This window comes from Melanerpes formicivorus, unplaced genomic scaffold (assembly GCF_026170545.1).
Source record: "Melanerpes formicivorus ecotype bairdi unplaced genomic scaffold, bMelFor1.0.p_v2 SCAF_9, whole genome shotgun sequence".
Taxonomy (NCBI): Eukaryota; Metazoa; Chordata; class Aves; order Piciformes; family Picidae; genus Melanerpes; species Melanerpes formicivorus.
Window position 1 is genome coordinate 15,639,624 of NW_027142361.1, and position 17,531 is coordinate 15,657,154.

General features: G+C 50.3%; 1 protein-coding gene across 1 annotated transcript in view; it reads right to left on the bottom strand.

Moving 5' to 3' along the window:
* The window catches only part of LOC137443520 (fibrinogen-like protein 1), a 29,517-nt gene extending 19,682 nt beyond the window's left edge, over window positions 1-9,835 (bottom strand). The window contains 2 exon segments of the mRNA XM_068143288.1: window positions 8,440-8,658; window positions 9,556-9,835. Of these exon segments, the coding sequence (XP_067999389.1) occupies window positions 8,440-8,658; window positions 9,556-9,768 (432 nt within the window). The 5' untranslated portion in view covers window positions 9,769-9,835.
* Between the last annotated feature and the right edge of the window lie 7,696 nt (window positions 9,836-17,531).

Sequence of the window (17,531 nt, forward strand, 5' to 3'; positions counted from 1 at the left end):
AGTAGAGCTGACAGGCTAGTAAGGAGCGCGCAGAAGTGCGTATTAAGAAAAACTTTACAACTTATATAAGCTCGGGGGGCATTGCTGGCATGGCTTCATTGGCCCCTCACGAGTGACCACACACTGTACTACTGTGGATTATTGGTTAGCACGCGGGATTGTTGATATATGTGTGCGTCCTGTTATTCCAAGATAACTCTCTATGTTTATGGCTACCAGTGCCCTGCTTTGGTTACACAGTGCAGGCACAGCACTGTTCTGCTATACTGCTAGCCACTTCCGCGCTCATGCTGGGCACGGCCTACCACCATGTCAGGCTCTAGGCCTACACTGCCAGATTGCTCACACTGCTTGTTACAACCATTACCACAAGTCCCCATCCCTGGAGGTGTTCAAGAGGGGATTGGACATGGCACTAGGTGCCATGATCTAGTAGTCATGAGGTGTTGGGTGAAAGGTTGGACTTGATGATCTTTGAGGTCTCTTCCAACCTCATTGATTCTATGATTCCCAGGATTTGGTGGAAGTAGGCAAGGGCTCCTCTCCAAACACCCCTCAGTCTGCACCCTGATGAAAGGTGGATGTGGCCTCTATGTATTTAGCAATGCCACCACAGCTGGGTTTTCCTTCCAAAAACATATTCAGTCTCCCCTTGAGCCATATCATGTTTCAGAACACATAAAGAGTTCCATAGCTTGCCAACATGTTGCATAATGAGCCATCTCCAGCTTGTTGGTCAGCAGCTGGTGTCCTCTAAACAGCAAGGACCACAGCCATGCTAGGCAAGGAGCAAGCATGATACAGGACCCCAGAGCCCCTTTCAGGACCCTTTTGCTGTTTGCTTTTAGAACAAGCTTTGCACAAGAAAGACCTGGACCTGCTGGAATGGGTCCAGATGGGGACACACAAATGATTAGAGGACTGGAATGCCTTTGCTGTGAGGACAGGTTGAGAAAATTGGGGTTGTTCAGTTTGGCACTGGCCTTCCAGTACTTCAGTGCTTGATAAAAAAATATGGGGACAGACTTTTTAGCAAGGCCTGTTGTGAGAGGGCTGGTGGATTAAAACCAGAAGAGGAAATTTAGACTAGACAGGAAGAAGAAATTGTTTACACTGAGGGTGGTGAGACACTGGCCCAGGTTGCCCAGAGAGCTGGTAGATGTCCCATCCCTGGAAACCACTGGTGAGGTTGGACAGGGCTCTGAGTAACCTGATTGGGTGGAAGATGTCCTCACTGTAAAGGAGTTGAACTGGGTGACCTTTGAGTGTCCCTTCCAACCCAAACCATTCTGTGGTTCAATGATTGTGTGACAATCAGGCTCTAATCCTGTATAATACTTACACAGGAGCTGGCTGGAGATGCCCACAGCTGGTAGCAGGAGATGGGCACCCTTGCCTCTGGTTGTTCAGTGCTCCCTGTCCATTAGATGGCAGAGCAGGCCTTGAGCAGCACCTCCAAACCCTCACATCATCCTGGAAACCCCTACCTCCCTCCTCTGGGCATGGTAACATCTCCACTCCCTGCTTGGCAACAAAATTGGTGAGGGGTTTGGAACACAAGCCCTATGAGGACAGACTGAGGGAGCTAGGGTTGCTTAGCCTGGAGAAGAGGAGACTCAGGGGTGACCTTATTGCTCTCTACAACTACCTGAAGGGAGGTTGTAGCCAGGTGGAGGTTGGTCTCTTCTCCCAGGCAGCCAGTACCAGAACAAGAGGACACAGTCTCAGGCTGCACCAGGGGAGGTTTAGGCTGGATGTTAGGAAGAAGTTCTATACAGAGAGAGTGATTGCCCATTGGAATGGGCTGCCCGGGGAGGTGGTGGAGTCACCATCATTGGAGGTGTTCAGGAGGAGACTTGATGGGGTGCTTGGTGCCATGGGTTAGTTGATTAGGTGGGCTGGATTGGTTGATGGGTTGGACACGATGATCTTGAAGGTCTCTTCCAACCTGGTCTGGTCTATTCTATTCTATTCTATTCTATTCTATTCTATTCTATTCTATTCCCCAGTCTCTCCGAGGGTTGGCCAATCCCAGGCCCCCTACCTGTGGTGGGGGGATGCTGGTTCTCCACTGCCCTTCCCTGGCCATCTCCTCCACATCATTGTCAGAAGTCACACTAAGAGCCTCAAAATAAGTGAGTTGCTTCTTTCACCCCCCCCTGTCTCCAGCATCAGACCTGGATTTTTCAGGTGGGGATGGAGATCTTGACTCGTCACTGCCTGCAGAACTGCTCCTGAGGGCCATGATTTCCTTCAGCTGGCAGATGCCCAGAGTATGTTTTCTCCCCTTCCAGCTGCTCCCAGGACCCAGCTCACACCTTGGTCCCCATCCCTGGGAAGACAGTTCTCAGGTCACTGTTCCCAGGAGATGGCATCACTACTGCTGGGTTTTGGCAGCTCTATATTCTTCCCAGTGCCGCCTGAGCATTGCATGGCCCTGCTAGAAGCCCACCAAGGCTGCCCACATCCCAAAATCCACACCAGCTGGATAGGCAGAGGGCCAACAAAGTGGGAATTCTGGGTGCCATGACATGGTGCTTTCCTCCTCAGGGCTGCAATGTCTCCATCTCTACCATAAATCAACCTGCTCTGTGAGCTGTGACTGATACAGACTTCTTCCAGCTGCCTTCACCCACACAGCAGCTCTCCAAGTAAACCCCATGATGCTTCCTCCCAGACAGTCCCCTCCTCCACAGCTGATATTTCCTGCTGCTGATTAAACCCAGCACAGCCTGGCCACCAGGAGAGTACCCTGATGCTGCTCCCTTCACAGAATCTTGAGGGGGAGGCAGGGGGTTGGAAGGGACCTCTGGAGACCATCTAGACCAACCCCCCTGCTAAAGCAGGATCACCCAGAGCAGTTCGCCCAGAATTGTGTCTAGGTGGGTTTGGAATATCTCCACAGATGATTCTAAGACTTCTCTGGGCAGATCCTGTATCCCTTTCTATCAGGACTGTGCTGTTGGGGATCTTGTTCAGTGCATACCCAGCTGTGCAAAAATGGTAGGGCTGGAAGTGCACAGCAAAGGCTGGATGAGGAGATTCCCTTTGGTCTGTATATTGCACTAGGAGGGAAGTGTGGCAGAGATGGGGTCAACTCATCTGACCCAATGAGTGCCCAGGCACTGGAACAGATTGCTCAGAGAGGTGGTAGATAGCATCACAGAATCATTTTGGTTGAAAGAGACCTTTAAGATCATTGAGTCTAAGCATTAACCCAGCACTGCCAGGTCACCACTAAACCATGTCCCTCAGCACCACATCTACACAGCTTTTCAATCCCTCCAGGGGTGGGGACTCCACCACTGCCCTGGGCAGCCTGTTCCAGGGCTTGGCTGCCCTTTCAGGGAAGAAATTGTTCCTTGTGTCCAACCTAAACCTCCCCTTGTGCAGCTTGAGGCCATTTCCTTACTGTGAGTGCACAGGTGGGCACCACATTTGCTAGCAACCAGTAAACTTGACCTTCCCAGTTAGCCAAGACTGCTGGTAAGTGATTAAAAAGTGCCTTGGTGAACACTTCTGCCAGCTCTCTCAGTACCCTCAGGTAGATCCCATGTCCCATCCCTCCAGGTAATGTTGGATGGGGCTCTGAACAACCTAATCTAGTGGAAGAGGGCTCTGCTTACTTCAGGTGAGCTGGAACCAGATGACCTTCCAACCCAAACCACTCTATGGTTCTATTCTATGAATTGGGCTGTCCCCATTACCTGAAGAGGAGCTGTGACCTGGAAGAGCCTTTTGCTCTCACTCAGCTCAGAGACATATCACTGCTTGGATAGACAAGCCCATGCTGAGCTCCTGAAGAAATACTGATTTAGAATTTCAGAATAAACCAAACCAGGTTGGAAGAGACCTTCAAGATCATCGTGTCCAACCCATCAACCAATCCAACCCACCCAAACAGCTAACACATGGCACCAAGTACCCCATCAAGTCTCCTCCTGAACACCTCCAATGACGGCGACTCCACCACCTCCCTGGGCAGCCCATTCCAATGGGCAATCACTCTTTCTGTATAGAACTTCTAACATCCAACCTGAACCTCCCCTGGCACAGCCTGAGACTGTGTCCTCTTGTTCTGGTACTGGGTGCCTGGGAGAAGAGACCATCATCCGCCTGTCTACAACCTCCCTTCAGGTAGTTGTAGAGAGTGATAAGGTCACCCCTGAGTCTCCTCTTCTCCAGGCTGAGCAACCCCAGCTCCCTCAGTCTTTCCTCATAGGGCTTGTATATTGTGTGTGTTATTGTGTATATATACAACCTGCATTTCCACATTGCCTGTAAATATAGCATCCCTTTTGCTTTTCCAACTGAGTTAGCTGTGTTTTTTTTCCTCTTTGTGGGGGAGGGAGAGCTAGGCCTTCTCTCTCAACCCACTATAGGGATCAACCAGCAAGAGGCTGATTTGTGAAGGTGGATTAAGGGAGTTATACCCTCCTTGGTGGGAGGAACAGAGGTGGAGGAGACCTAACCAGGCTTTTTCCTTCTTCTGGGCCTCTCATCTCTCTGTGGTTTTAGATTCATGGGGGGGGAAGAAAAAATAAAGAGCTAGAAGAAATGGCTGGAGGACTGCAACCCACTCCTCTGCAGGAAGTAGGCCTGGATCCAAGCTGAATTCTATTGCTCAAGGTCTTTTCCAGTCAAGGTCTGAAACTCTACAAACAATGTCAAAAGATCCCAGAGGGTGTCCCTATTCTGAGTGTGGCAGGATCTTGGTGGCACAGATGCACTGTTCCTCAGGTATAGACCACCTGGAGACACCTAGATAGGACCTGGGACCTGTCTGCTCCAGACCACCTGGATGCATCCTGTGTCCCTCTGCTTTCCTTGTAGCATGAGGAGCCCAGCAGCACTTGAGGGCAGACATCTGAGCTGCCTGACTAGGCTCCCACTGAGGAGAAACAAGCTCTCTCTCAACTCATCCAATCCAAGAGCATCTATGTCTGCATTCACTGACCAGAGATCAGCTGGATTTCATAGAGATCCTTGGCACTGGAGTCAAGGAAGAGGAATTCCATCCTTCCTTTTGGAGCACAAGCCCTATGAGGAGAGGCTGAGGGAGCTGGGGTTGCTTAGCCTGGAGAAGAGGAGGCTCAGGGGAGACCTTCTTGCTGTCTACAACTACCTGAAGGGAAGTTGTAGCCAGGTGGGGGTTGGTCTCTTCTCCCAGGCAACCAGCACCAGTCTCAAGCTGTACTGGGGAAATTTAGGCTGGAGGTTAGGAAGAAGTTTTTCCCAGAAAGAGTGATTGGCCATTGGAATGGACTGCCCAGGGAGGCGGTGGAGTCACCATCACTGGAGGTGTTCAGGAGGAGACTGGATGGGGTGCTTGGTGCCATGGTTTAGTTGATTAGATGGTATTGGGTGATAGGTTGGACTCGATCTCGAAGGTCTCTTCCAACCTCATTGATTCTATTCTTTCTGTTCCAGAAGCATCTCCATCCGACAGCTTGTCCCCAGAAGCCAGCCAGGGTATGATGTGAAAGCATTCACTGTCTGTCCAAGAGTGATTCAGGACAAAAATATCAAAGAGCAAGGAAAGGGATCATAGACTAAGCAAGAAGACACAGAAAGTACTAAGGAAGACAATAAAATGGGCCAGGGAGGGATCTGCTGGATGTGGCCTTAAAGAGGCTCCACCTGAACAGTGCAGTTGATAAGAAGGGAGAAACAATTACAAGGAGTATTCTGGGTTTGTGGGACTGTGCAAAACGGGTTATGGGATGTTCAGCCTTGAACAGGCTGCCCAGGAAAGTGGTGGAGTCCCCATCTCTGGAGGGATTTACAGGATGTGGAGTTGTGGTGCTGAGGGCCATGGTTTGGTGGTGATCTGGCCACCCAGGCACACCCAGACTCATCTGCAGGCAGCTGTCAACCACTCTGCCCAGGTCTTTTTCTTCTAGACAGTTTTCATTCACCATTCCCCAAGCCTGGGGCTTTCATGGGGGTGTTCTGACACAAGTGCAGGACATCTGCTGGTGCATGTATGCAGGTTTGTGATCACCTGAAGAACCTGAAAGTGTTCAAGTCCATGGGACCAACGGGATACACCCACGGGTACTGAGAGAACTGGCAGATGAGGTTGCTAAACCCCTCTCTATTATATTTCAAAAGTCATAGCAATCTGGTGAAGTCCCCACAGACTGGAAAAGGGGAAACATTGCCCCCATCTTCAAAAAGGGTAAGAAGGAGGAACGAGGGAACTACAGGCCAGTCTCACCTCTGTGCCTGGAAAGATCATGGAGCAGATCCTCCTGGAGTCACTACTCGCTCAAAAGAATAGTGAAGAGGTGATTGGGAACAGTCAGCATGGCTTTGCCAAGGGCAAATCCTGCCTGACCAACCTGGTGGCCTTCTATGAGCAGGTGACAAAATTAATAGATGAGGGGCGAGCAACTGATGTCATTTACCTGGACCTGAGCAAAGCCTTTGACACTGTCCCGCACCACATCCTGGTCTCCAAACTGGTGACACATGGGTTTGATGGGTGGACCACTAGATGGATAAGGAACTGGCTTGATGGCCGCACCCAAAGAGTGGCTGTCAATGGCTCCATGTCCCAGTGGAGGCCAGTGACAAGCGGAGTCCCTCAGGGATCAGTCCTGGGACCTGTCTTATTCAACATCTTTGTGGCTGGCATGGACAGTGGCATTGAGTGCACCCTCAGCAAGTTTGCTGATGACACCAAGCTGTGTGGTGCAGCAGACACGCTGGAGGGAAGGGAGGCCATCCAGAGGGACCTTGACAGGCTGGAGAGGTGGGCACAAGCCAACCTCATGACGTTCAATAAGAGCAAGTGCAGGGTCCTGCATCTGGGTCGAGGCAATCCCAGGCACAAATACAGGCTGGGCAGTGACTGGCTGGAAAGTAGCCCTGAGGAGAGAGACTTGGGGGTGCTGGTGGACAAAAAGCTCAACATGAGCTCTCAGTGTGCACTTGCAGCCCGCAAAGCCAATCAGATCCTGGGCTGCATCAGGAGAAGTGTGGCTAGCAGGTCGAGGGAGGTGATCCTCCCCCTCTACTCAGCCCTGGTGAGACCCCACCTGGAGTACTGCGTCCAGTTCTGGAGCCCCTATTACAAGAGGGATGTGGAGGTGCTGGAACGTGTCCAGAGAAGGGCCACAAGGATGATCAGAGGGCTGGAGCACCTCTCCTATGAGGACAGACTGAAGGAGTTGGGGCTGTTCAGTCTGCAGAAGAGAAGGCTCCGAGGTGACCTCATTGTGGCCTTCCAGTATCTGAGGGGGGCCTACAGGAAGGCTGGGGAAGGACTTCTCAGGATCTCAGGTAGTGATAGGACTAGGGGGAATGGAATGAAGCTGGAGGTGGGGAGATTCAGGCTAGATGCGAGGAGGAGGTTCTTCACCATGAGAGTGGTGAAACCCTGGAATGGGTTGTCCAGGGAGGTGGTCAAGGCCCCGTCCCTGGGGGTGTTTAAGAGCAGGCTGGATGAGGCTCTGGCCAGCCTGATCTAATGTGGGGTGTCCCTGCCCATGGCAGGGGGGTTGGAACTAGATGATCCTTGTGGTCCCTTCCAACCCTGAATGAAACTATGAAAGGTCTAAACACTCCTGGTTGGAAAGAGCTGGGAGTGTTTGCATTTGCCCATTGAATTCAACAGTGTGTACAGCTCCCTAGCAAACTTGGAGCTAGACCAGCTGATGAGCAGAAGGAAATCAGCAGGGTAAGAAGATGCAGGATCTTGGCATGGATGTTGGACAAGTGGCTCACACTACACATGCAGTTCCCTTGTCTGAACATCTTTGAGGCCATCAGCTCAGCCCCCCCCTACAGCCACCATCTCATAGAATCAATAAGGTTGGAAGAGACCTCAAAGATCATCAAGTCCAACCTGTCACCCAAGACCTCATGACTACTAAACCACAGCATCAAGTGCCATGTCCAATCGCCTCTTGAACACCTCCAGGAATGGTGACTCTACCACCTCCCTGGGCAGCTGACTCCCAGCATGGTGGGGCTTGGAAGGGATCTCTGGAAACCTTCTAGTCCAGCTCTCCTGCTAAAGCAGGGTCACCCAGAGCAGGTTGCCCAGGGTCACAGCCAGACAGGTTTGGAATCTCTGCAGAGGAGGAGACTCCACCACCTCTCTTCAGCACCCTCACAGGAAATGAGATTTTCCATCATGTTCAGGTGGGACTTGCTGTACTCCAGCTTGTGCCTGGTGCCCCTCAGCAACCTCTCCTAGGCAGGCCTGAAGTTGGAGGAGACAGCACAGACGAAATACTGAGGGGGTTGTTAAGGCCAGCCCTGGGAGGCTCCTCAGACATCCCAGTGGGAGCAGCTGGGGCTTAATGGTTATCCCACACCATATGCTTCACCGGGAGTCCTCCCCCTGCAAGCTGCAGGGAGCTGGAAGGAACCACGGGGAGGGACAGCGGCGCCTGCATGGCGGGGGTCCGCGAAGGGGCGGCCCTTTACCTGGAGCTCAAGGACTTTGATGCGGTGCCGGTGGTTCCTCAGCTCCTCCTGTAGCTCTGAAATGAGCTCCCGCAGCTCCAGGATCTGCTGCTTCCTCTCCTCGTTCTCGTGGAGCCAGTAGGACACCTCGTCGGTGCAGCGGAACATGTCCGGGCAGCGCTGCTCGTCCCCCTGCGGCAGCGTGGCCACGATCTTGCAGCGCCCGTTGGGCAGCACCTGGTTGTTCAGCAAGTTTGCAGATGACACAAAGTTAGGGGCAGATGTTAGTCAGTTAGAGGGTAGAAAGGCTCTGCAGAGGGACCTCGACCGACTGGACAGATGGGCAGAGTCCAATGGGATGGCTTTCAACAAGTCCAAGTGCCGAGTGCTGCACTTTGGCTACGGCAATCCCATGCAGAGCTATAGGCTGGGGTCGGAGTGGCTGGAGAGCTCCCAAACAGAGAGGGACCTGGGTGTGCTGATCGACAGCCACCTGAATATGAGCCAGCAGTGTGCCCAGGTGGCCAGGAGGGCCAATAGCATACTGGCCTGCATTAGGAATAGTGTGGCCAGCAGGAGCAGGGAGGTCATAGTGCCCCTGTACTCTGCTCTGGTTAGGCCGCACCTTGAGTACTGTGTCCAGTTCTGGGCTCCTCAGTTTAAGAAGGACATTGAAACACTTGAGTGTGTCCAGAGAAGGGCAACAAGGCTGGTGAGAGGCCTTGAACACAAGCCCTATGAGGAGAGGCTGAGGGAGCTGGGATTGTTTAGCCTGGAGAAGAGGAGGCTCAGGGGTGACCTCATTGCCCTCTACAACTACCTGAAAGGTGGTTGTAGCCAGGAGGGGGTTGGCCTCTTCTCCCAGGCAACCAGCACCAGAACAAGGGGACACAGTCTCAAGCTGCGCCAGGGGAGGTTCAGACTCGAGGTGAGGAGGAAGTTCTTCACCGAGCGAGTCATTCGGCATTGGAACGGGTTGCCCAGGGAGGTGGTTGAGTCATCGACCCTGGAGGCGTTCAAGGGGAGATTGGACGTGGCACTTGGTGCCATGGTCTAGTCATGGGGTCTGTGTTGATAGGTTGGACTCGATGATCCTCGAGGTCCTTTCCAACCTAAGTGATACTGTGATACTGTGATACTGTGATACTCTCCACACTGGATCAAGCCTGGGCTCTCCTGGGGAGCCTCCTGGGCTCGGTAGGCTGCAGGCAGGGATTTCTGCAGCGAGAGGCTGCTCAGCACGGCCAGGAGGATGAGGAGCAGCAAGCCCACCCCAGCAGAGCTGGTGATGGGGTCAGCCTTCATCAGGCAGGTGAGGATGGGCCCCAAGGATGATGCCAAGTGTGCCATCAGCAAACAACGGTGGGGAGAAAGGTGGCAACCCCCAGGGCATAACACCAGGTCTTCACCAGTTGGTGAGGTGTTCGGAACACAAGCCCTATGAGGAGAGACTGAGGAAGCTGGGATTGCTTAGCCTGGAGAGGAGGAGACTCAGGGGTGACCTTATTACTCTCTACAACTACCTGAAGGGAGGTTGTAGACAGGCAGAGGTTGGTCTCTTCTCCCAGGCACCCAATACAAGAACAAGAGGACACAGTCTCAGGCTGCACCAGGGGAGGTTCAGGTTGGATGTTAGGAAGAAGTTCTATACAGAGAGAGTGATTGCCCATTGGAATGGGCTGCCCGGGGAGGTGATGGAGTCACCACCACTGGAGGTGCCCAGGAGGAGACCCGATAGGGTGCTTGGTGCCATAGCCCAGTTGATCAGGTGGGTTGGATTGGTTGATAGGCCGGACGCGATGACCCCGAAGGTCTCCTCCAACCTGGCCTACTCCATTCCATTCTATTCTATTCTAATTGTTCTTGGTATTGGCACAAGAGGAGGACAGGGCCAGCCCAGCTGAAGTGCTTCTATGCGAATGCGCGCAGCTTGGGCAACAAACAGGATGAGTTAAGGGCCACTGTGCTGCTGGGATGCCACGACATAGTGGCTGTTACTGAAACTTGGTGGGATGAATCCCATGACTGGAATGTAGGCATAGATGGGTATAAACTCTTTAGGAAGGATAGGCAGGGAAGGAGAGGAGGAGGTGTTGCCCTCTATGTCAATAGCCAGTTGGAATCAGTGGAGCTCCACCTGGGGAGGGATGATGAGCTAGTTGAGAGCGTATGGGTTAAAATTAAAGGCAGGACAGGGGAAGGAGATATTACTGTGGGGGTCTCCTACAGGCCACCTGACCAGCAGAACCAAGCAGATGAGGCCCTCCACAGGCAAATAGAAGCAGCTTCCAGGTCACAAGCCCTGGTCCTCATGGGTGATTTCAACCACCTAGACATCTGCTGGAGGGACAACACAGCAAGGCACCAGCGATCCAGGATGTTCCTGGACTGCATAGAAGACAACTTCCTCCTCCAAATGGTAGAGGAACCAACAAGAAATGGTGCTATGCTGGACCTTGTTCTCACCAACAGGGAAGGGCTGGTAAGCAATGTGAGGCTCATAGACGGCCTTGGCTGCAGTGACCATGAAGCAGTTGAATTTAATATCCTCAGGGCAATCAGGAGGAAGTATTCCAAGCTTACGACCCTAGACTTTAGGCGTGCAGATTTTGATCGCTTCAGGGATCTGCTAGCCAAAGTGTTGTGGGACACAGCCCTGGAGGGAAGAGGGACCCAGGACAGCTGGTCAGTATTCAAGGACCACCTCCTCTGTGTCCAGGAGCTCTGCATACCAACAAAGAGAAAAGCAGGTAAGAATGCTAGGAGGCCTGCCTGGATGAGCAAGGAGCTACTGGACACACTATTACTTAAAAGGAAACTCTACAGGAAGTGGAGGGAAGGACAGGTAGAACAGGGGGAATATAAGGTAGCTGCCCGAGCAGCAAGAGTCCTGGTTAGGAAAGCCAAAGCAGATTTTGAATTGAATCTAGCCAGGGAGATTAAAGGGAATACTAAGAACTTCTACAGGTATATTAATGGGAAGAAGACGACTAGGGAAGGTGTGGGCCCCCTCAGAAAGGAAAATGGTGACATGGTCACAAGTGATGAGGAAAAGTCTGAGGTACTTATTAACTTCTTTACCTCAGTCTTCACTGCAAGGGCCTCTAGCCACACTCCTGATGTTATGGAAGACAAAGCCAGGGACGGGGAGGAAGAACTGCCCATTGTAAGTGCAGATCAGGTTCGTGATCACCTGAAGAACCTGAAAGTGTTCAAGTCCATGGGACCCGACGAGATACACCCACGGGTACTGAGAGAACTGGCAGATGAGGTTGCTAAACCCCTCTCTATTATATTTCAAAAGTCATGGCAATCTGGTGAAGTCCCCACAGACTGGAAAAGGGGAAACATTGCCCCCATCTTCAAAAAGGGTAAGAAGGAGGAACCAGGGAACTACAGGCCAGTCAGTCTCACCTCTGTGCCTGGAAAGATCATGGAGCAGATCCTCCTGGAGTCACTACTCGCTCAGAAGAATAGTGAAGAGGTGATTGGGAGCAGTCAGCATGGCTTTGCCAAGGGCAAATCCTGCCTGACCAACCTGGTTGCCTTCTATGAGCAGGTGACAAAATTAATAGATGAGGGGCGAGCAACTGATGTCATTTACCTGGACCTGAGCAAAGCCTTCGACACTGTCCCGCACCACATCCTGGTCTCCAAACTGGTGACACATGGGTTTGATGGGTGGACCACTAGATGGATAAGGAACTGGCTTGATGGCCGCACCCAAAGAGTGGCTGTCAATGGCTCCATGTCCCAGTGGAGGCCAGTGACAAGCGGAGTCCCTCAGGGATCAGTCCTGGGACCTGTCTTATTCAACATCTTTGTGGCTGGCATGGACAGTGGCATTGAGTGCACCCTCAGCAAGTTTGCTGATGACACCAAGCTGTGTGGTGCAGCAGACGCGCTGGAGGGAAGGGAGGCCATCCAGAGGGACCTTGACAGGCTGGAGAGGTGGGCACAAGAGAGACTTGGGGGTGCTGGTGGACAAAAAGCTCAACATGAGCTCTCAATGTGCACTTGCAGCCCGCAAAGCCAATCAGATCCTGGGCTGCATCAGGAGAAGTGTGGCTAGCAGGTCGAGGGAGGTGATCCTCCCCCTCTACTCAGCCCTGGTGAGACCCCACCTGGAGTACTGTGTCCAGTTCTGGAGCCCCTATTACAAGAGGGATCTGGAGGTGCTGGAACGTGTCCAGAGAAGGGCCACAAGGATGATCAGAGGGCTGGAGCACCTCTCCTATGAGGACAGACTGAAGGAGTTGGGGCTGTTCAGTCTGCAGAAGAGAAGGCTCCGAGGTGACCTAATTGTGGCCTTCCAGTATCTGAAGGGGGCCTACAGGAAGGCTGGGGAAGGACTTCTCAGGATCTCAGGTAGTGATAGGACTAGGGGGAATGGAATGAAGCTGGAGGTGGGGAGATTCAGGCTAGATGTGAGGAGGAGGTTCTTCACCATGAGAGTGGTGAAACCCTGGAATGGGTTGTCCAGGGAGGTGGTCGAGGCCCCGTCCCTGGGGGTGTTTAAGAGCAGGCTGGATGAGGCTCTGTCCAGCCTGATCTAGTGTGGGGTGTCCCTGCCCATGGCAGGGGGGTTGGAACTAGATGATCCTTGTGGTCCCTTCCAACCCTGAATGAAACTATGAAACTATGAAACTATCCCTAACTAAAAATTTCTCTAGCCTTTATTTCCCATTTATGCCAATCCCTTTCAAGCATTTTCCATGGGGATTTAAATCCTTTTTCATTACCACAAAATAAGATCTCTATATTTATCAATCCAAACTGCCTATTTTCAGGCCTACTTTTACAGTTTTACAGTTACAGCATTCAGGACAAAATACTCCTCAGTTATATGAGATACAAGACCATTTCTTACAACATTTAAAACATTTACAAGTTACTCATCCCCCATGAGTTCTATGATGCTTTATACACAGAATGAAATGGGGATATTCCTCAATGTTCTCTTGCAACACAGATTCAATATCACACGCTATTGCATATATTTCAGGAGGTGGGTCTGTCTTGTAAGTTCCGGAGCTTTCAGACTGAGATGTTACAGTATTGCATCGAGTACTTATCTGTCAGCACTAACTGCAGTCTCGGAGATGCTTCCAATCATCTGTATAAGTGGCGTGGAATTCATGCTGATGTCAGTTTTGCTTTCTCTGTAGAGTCACTCTAATCTCTTCAGGCTCAGAAGTTACTGTCCTTTTACTCGCGACACATGCGTCCACCCTTTTTCTGCAGTCCAGACAGCTGTAATCTGTTGTTGATAAAACAAAAAGAATCTCTCCCAAGAGAGTGTATTTAGTCTCTGAAACAACTAACAAATCATTTAAACAAATCCTTTTCCAGATTCTATTTCTATAGTTTCAAGCAGGGGCACCTTAAAAGGTTCCCCTTTAGCTTCAATTACTGTTGCTGGGGTTTTTCCTTCTCAACCGTCTTAGGAATCTTTTGTATGATCGACTTTTCTGCTCCCATATCTACCAAAAAAAAAATATTACCTCCTCCTTCTGGGGACTCATTTGATATTCTTGTCCCCAAAATATACAGCCCCTGACACCTCTATCCATGATTGATAGTACCCCAAAGGTCCGAGCAGCTGCCTGATTTCTGACTTTCCCTTACAGCAGTTACAAGCAGTTTAGCCTCTGCTTTTTGTTTCTCTTCATCCCTCCTTACATATACTTTCTGAGCTTCCCATAGTAACTCCTCTAATCCCCTGTCTTGCCAATCCTCGATCTTTTCCAGTTTCTTTCTAATACCTCTCCATGATTTTGCCACAAACTGTGTCCTGAGAAGTATCACTCCAACTGCAGGATTGGGGTCTATTCCAGAGTACATGTGCAAATCTTTCTTTAATCTTCCCATCCACTCCGTGGGAGATTCATCCTTCCTCTGTTGCTCTCTAAAAGCTTTATCAAAATTCTGGCCCCTCGGTACAGCTTCTTTGATTCCTTCTATTATTATAGTCCTCAGGTCTCCCATATTCTGTCTCCCTTGAAGCTGCTGCTGATCCCACCCAGGATCTTGATTAGGCCACTTTTGATCTCCTGGTGCCCCCCCCCCCCCCCCCGATTCTGCCTCTCCCATATTCTCATACCAGCCTGTCTAATCCTGTTTCTTTCCTCTGCAGTGAATAAAATACTCAAAATAGACTGCATCTCTTTCCAAGTATATGTATTGGGACCCAAAAATTGGTCCAGTCTCTCAGCTACACCTAAGGGATCATCCAGCAAGGTACCCATCTCTTTCTTAAAACTGCGGACATCTGATGTATTGAGAGGTACAGTCACAAACCCTATTCCTCCTTGCTGCCCCCCCATAGGCACTTCCCTGAGTGGATGGAATCCTACACTGTCTCCTTCTTGTTCATTCCTGTCATTCCTCACTCTGCTTCTTGTTTGGGTGGGTGAAGGAGAAGTTGGTTGCAGGGCTATTTGATTTAGGGGACCTTGACCCCTGTTCTGGTGAAAAGGTGGTGGTAGGTTATCCAGGGGTTCCCATTTCTCCTTCTCCTTGTCTTTGTCCTTATCCTCAGTTCTTAATACTGGAACAGGAGAGGGATGTGAGACCCTAATCCAAATAGCAACATATTCAGCTTCTTCCTTACTAAAACACTTTTTAGAATTCACATGATGGTTCAAAGCTTGGCAAATCCAATCCTCAAAAGATCCAAAAATAGGCCAAAACACATGTGGTCTTAATGGTTCTTTTGGCCATACCTCCATACAGTAGTGAATCATTCTTTCCTTTGATTTCCCTTTTTCTCTGTCCATCATCCTCCCAATATTGAATGAGCAACCCTAATGGACTCTCTGGAGGAATAGAAGGTAAAGCTTTCTCTCCGTCCTGCTTTGATGACTTACTCTTCTTTTGTCCCATTTTCTCCTGACTACCACAAATATTTATGCAAGTGGAATAATCCAAAAAATTCCTACTCAGGAATACTAACCCTGGCTACCACAGATACTCATGCGAGTGGAACAGTCTAAACAATTCCTACTCACGAATACTATTCCTGGCTACCACAGATACTCATGCAAGTGGAACAGTCTAAACAATTCCTACTCACGAATACTATTTCTGGCTACCACAAATACTCATGCAAGTGGAATAAACCACAAATTCTCATGCAAGTGGAACAGTACCACAAATACTCATGCAAGTGGAACAGTACCACAAATAATCATGCAATTGGAATAATCCAAATAATTCCTGCTCACGAATGCCCCTCTTCTTCACCAGCCAGATCCACCGCGCCAGATCCACCATACCTCCCCCCTTGCGGAACCTGAAACAGCAGAGTCAAACACTCAAACTAAAGTAGCTTGTGGTGGTTTAGGCTGGGTGCTGGCCCGGATGCCACTGCACAGATCACACCTGGGAAGTCCCAAAGGGGTGGGCCCAGCCCAGGGGGTGGTCACAGGCAGGTATTCCATTTCCCATAATGCCCTGCTCCCCTATAAAATGTCCATGCGGGGTCTTCACTTCCTCTTTCGTCCCCAGCTGCAGCCTAGGTAAAATGGCGTGAGCCGCCTCCCTTGGGCCTGCCCAGACCCAAGGCTGGGTTGGGGGGGAGGAAAGAGCCCTGGGGGGGTTTGGGTGTACCCCCAGGTGGGGATGGGATGTTCTTGGGCATGTTCTGGGATTTCTCTCTTTGTCACGGTGCTTTTGGTTCTCTGTAAAGCTTTCATTGTTGTTTGTTTTTAAATTGTTTTTTTTTTCTATTTAAACTTTCCATCACTTTTGCAATCCCTTTGTCTGAGTCGTTGTTTCTGCCCTGTGGTGGGGAGGGGGTTTGCCCCAACCCATTACATATCCGAATCCCAATGTAGCCGAATCCTTCCCCCCCCAAGCGGTATTCTCACCACCGTGGTCATCATCGCTTGGATCTCGTATATGAAGTTTTACGGGGTCCACGTACTCCAATTGGACAACAAATAACAACAACAAAAAAAAGGAAAATAAAAAAAAAATCTTTGCTTGCTTTTATTTGAGTTCTGATCGTGCTGACCTTTCTGTCTTCTGACTACAATGAAGCCACGGCAAATGCCGTGGGGCACCCCTTCATTTGGAGTTCAAAAGGTTCAGACGATTCCCGGACAATTCACCATCTGTTATAGATGACTCCTGGTAAAAGTTTTTGGTAACAGTTTTATTGGCACTAAAAGATCTTAAGAAGGTAATAAAAGGCAATAAAAGCAAGCAAAGCAACCAGTTGGGCATGTGAGGGTACAAAACTTCACCCCACAGCAGCTTTACAATAGCATTTTTCATCTTATATAGTTACATCATCTACATAAACACGCTTATGCTAAGTAGAAGGCAGGCATATGATAATGAGCCTTCAGAATAGGTGATGAAATCCCTTCTCCCTACATTCTGTGTAGTAGGGGTCAAAGCATCCACTTTCACGCATGCTCAATTGCCCAGGCTTCTTATCGAAAGAAAACAAATTCTCAGTTCTTCTCCTCAGCCTTGGTGTCTCCAATTAGCCAAACACACTGTCTCTGTTTAAGTCTGTAAAATATGCAGCTCCCCCTGTGTCCTCAAAACAGGCCCCTGCAAGCTCCTGACCCCCAGTCCCAGTTGTGAGAAACGAACTCACTGCTGAAAATTTATAACCAGTTTATTTTAAAATAAAGGCAACACAGCGCTGGGCGCATAGTGAGTTTGCTAGAGGCGCACCCCAACAACACGAGTTGAACTGATATAGACAGCAAACATACATATTAATATGTTAAACCGTACATATTCATATATTCCCCGGCACGCTCCCACCCCTCTCTACATCAGGACAGACAAAACCTGCACTTTTGACCTGGCCGGTCTTTAGACCTGTTGGCACCTCCCCTTTCTCTCCCAATACCCCACACAATATAGACCATCAGCCCAACAATCCAGCCCAACGATCCAGGCCAACGATCGGCCCGCCCGGTCCCCAGTAATTCCCCTTGCGAAAGCCAAATATTATAACCAGTTTCTCACAATCCCTCCCCTTCTTTTTTACTACATTTGGCTTGAGCCATAATAACCTAATTTAGCAACAATTCTACAACAAGCAAAAGGATTCCCAATTTCAACTTCCTGGTAAAGGGAATGCGAGAACA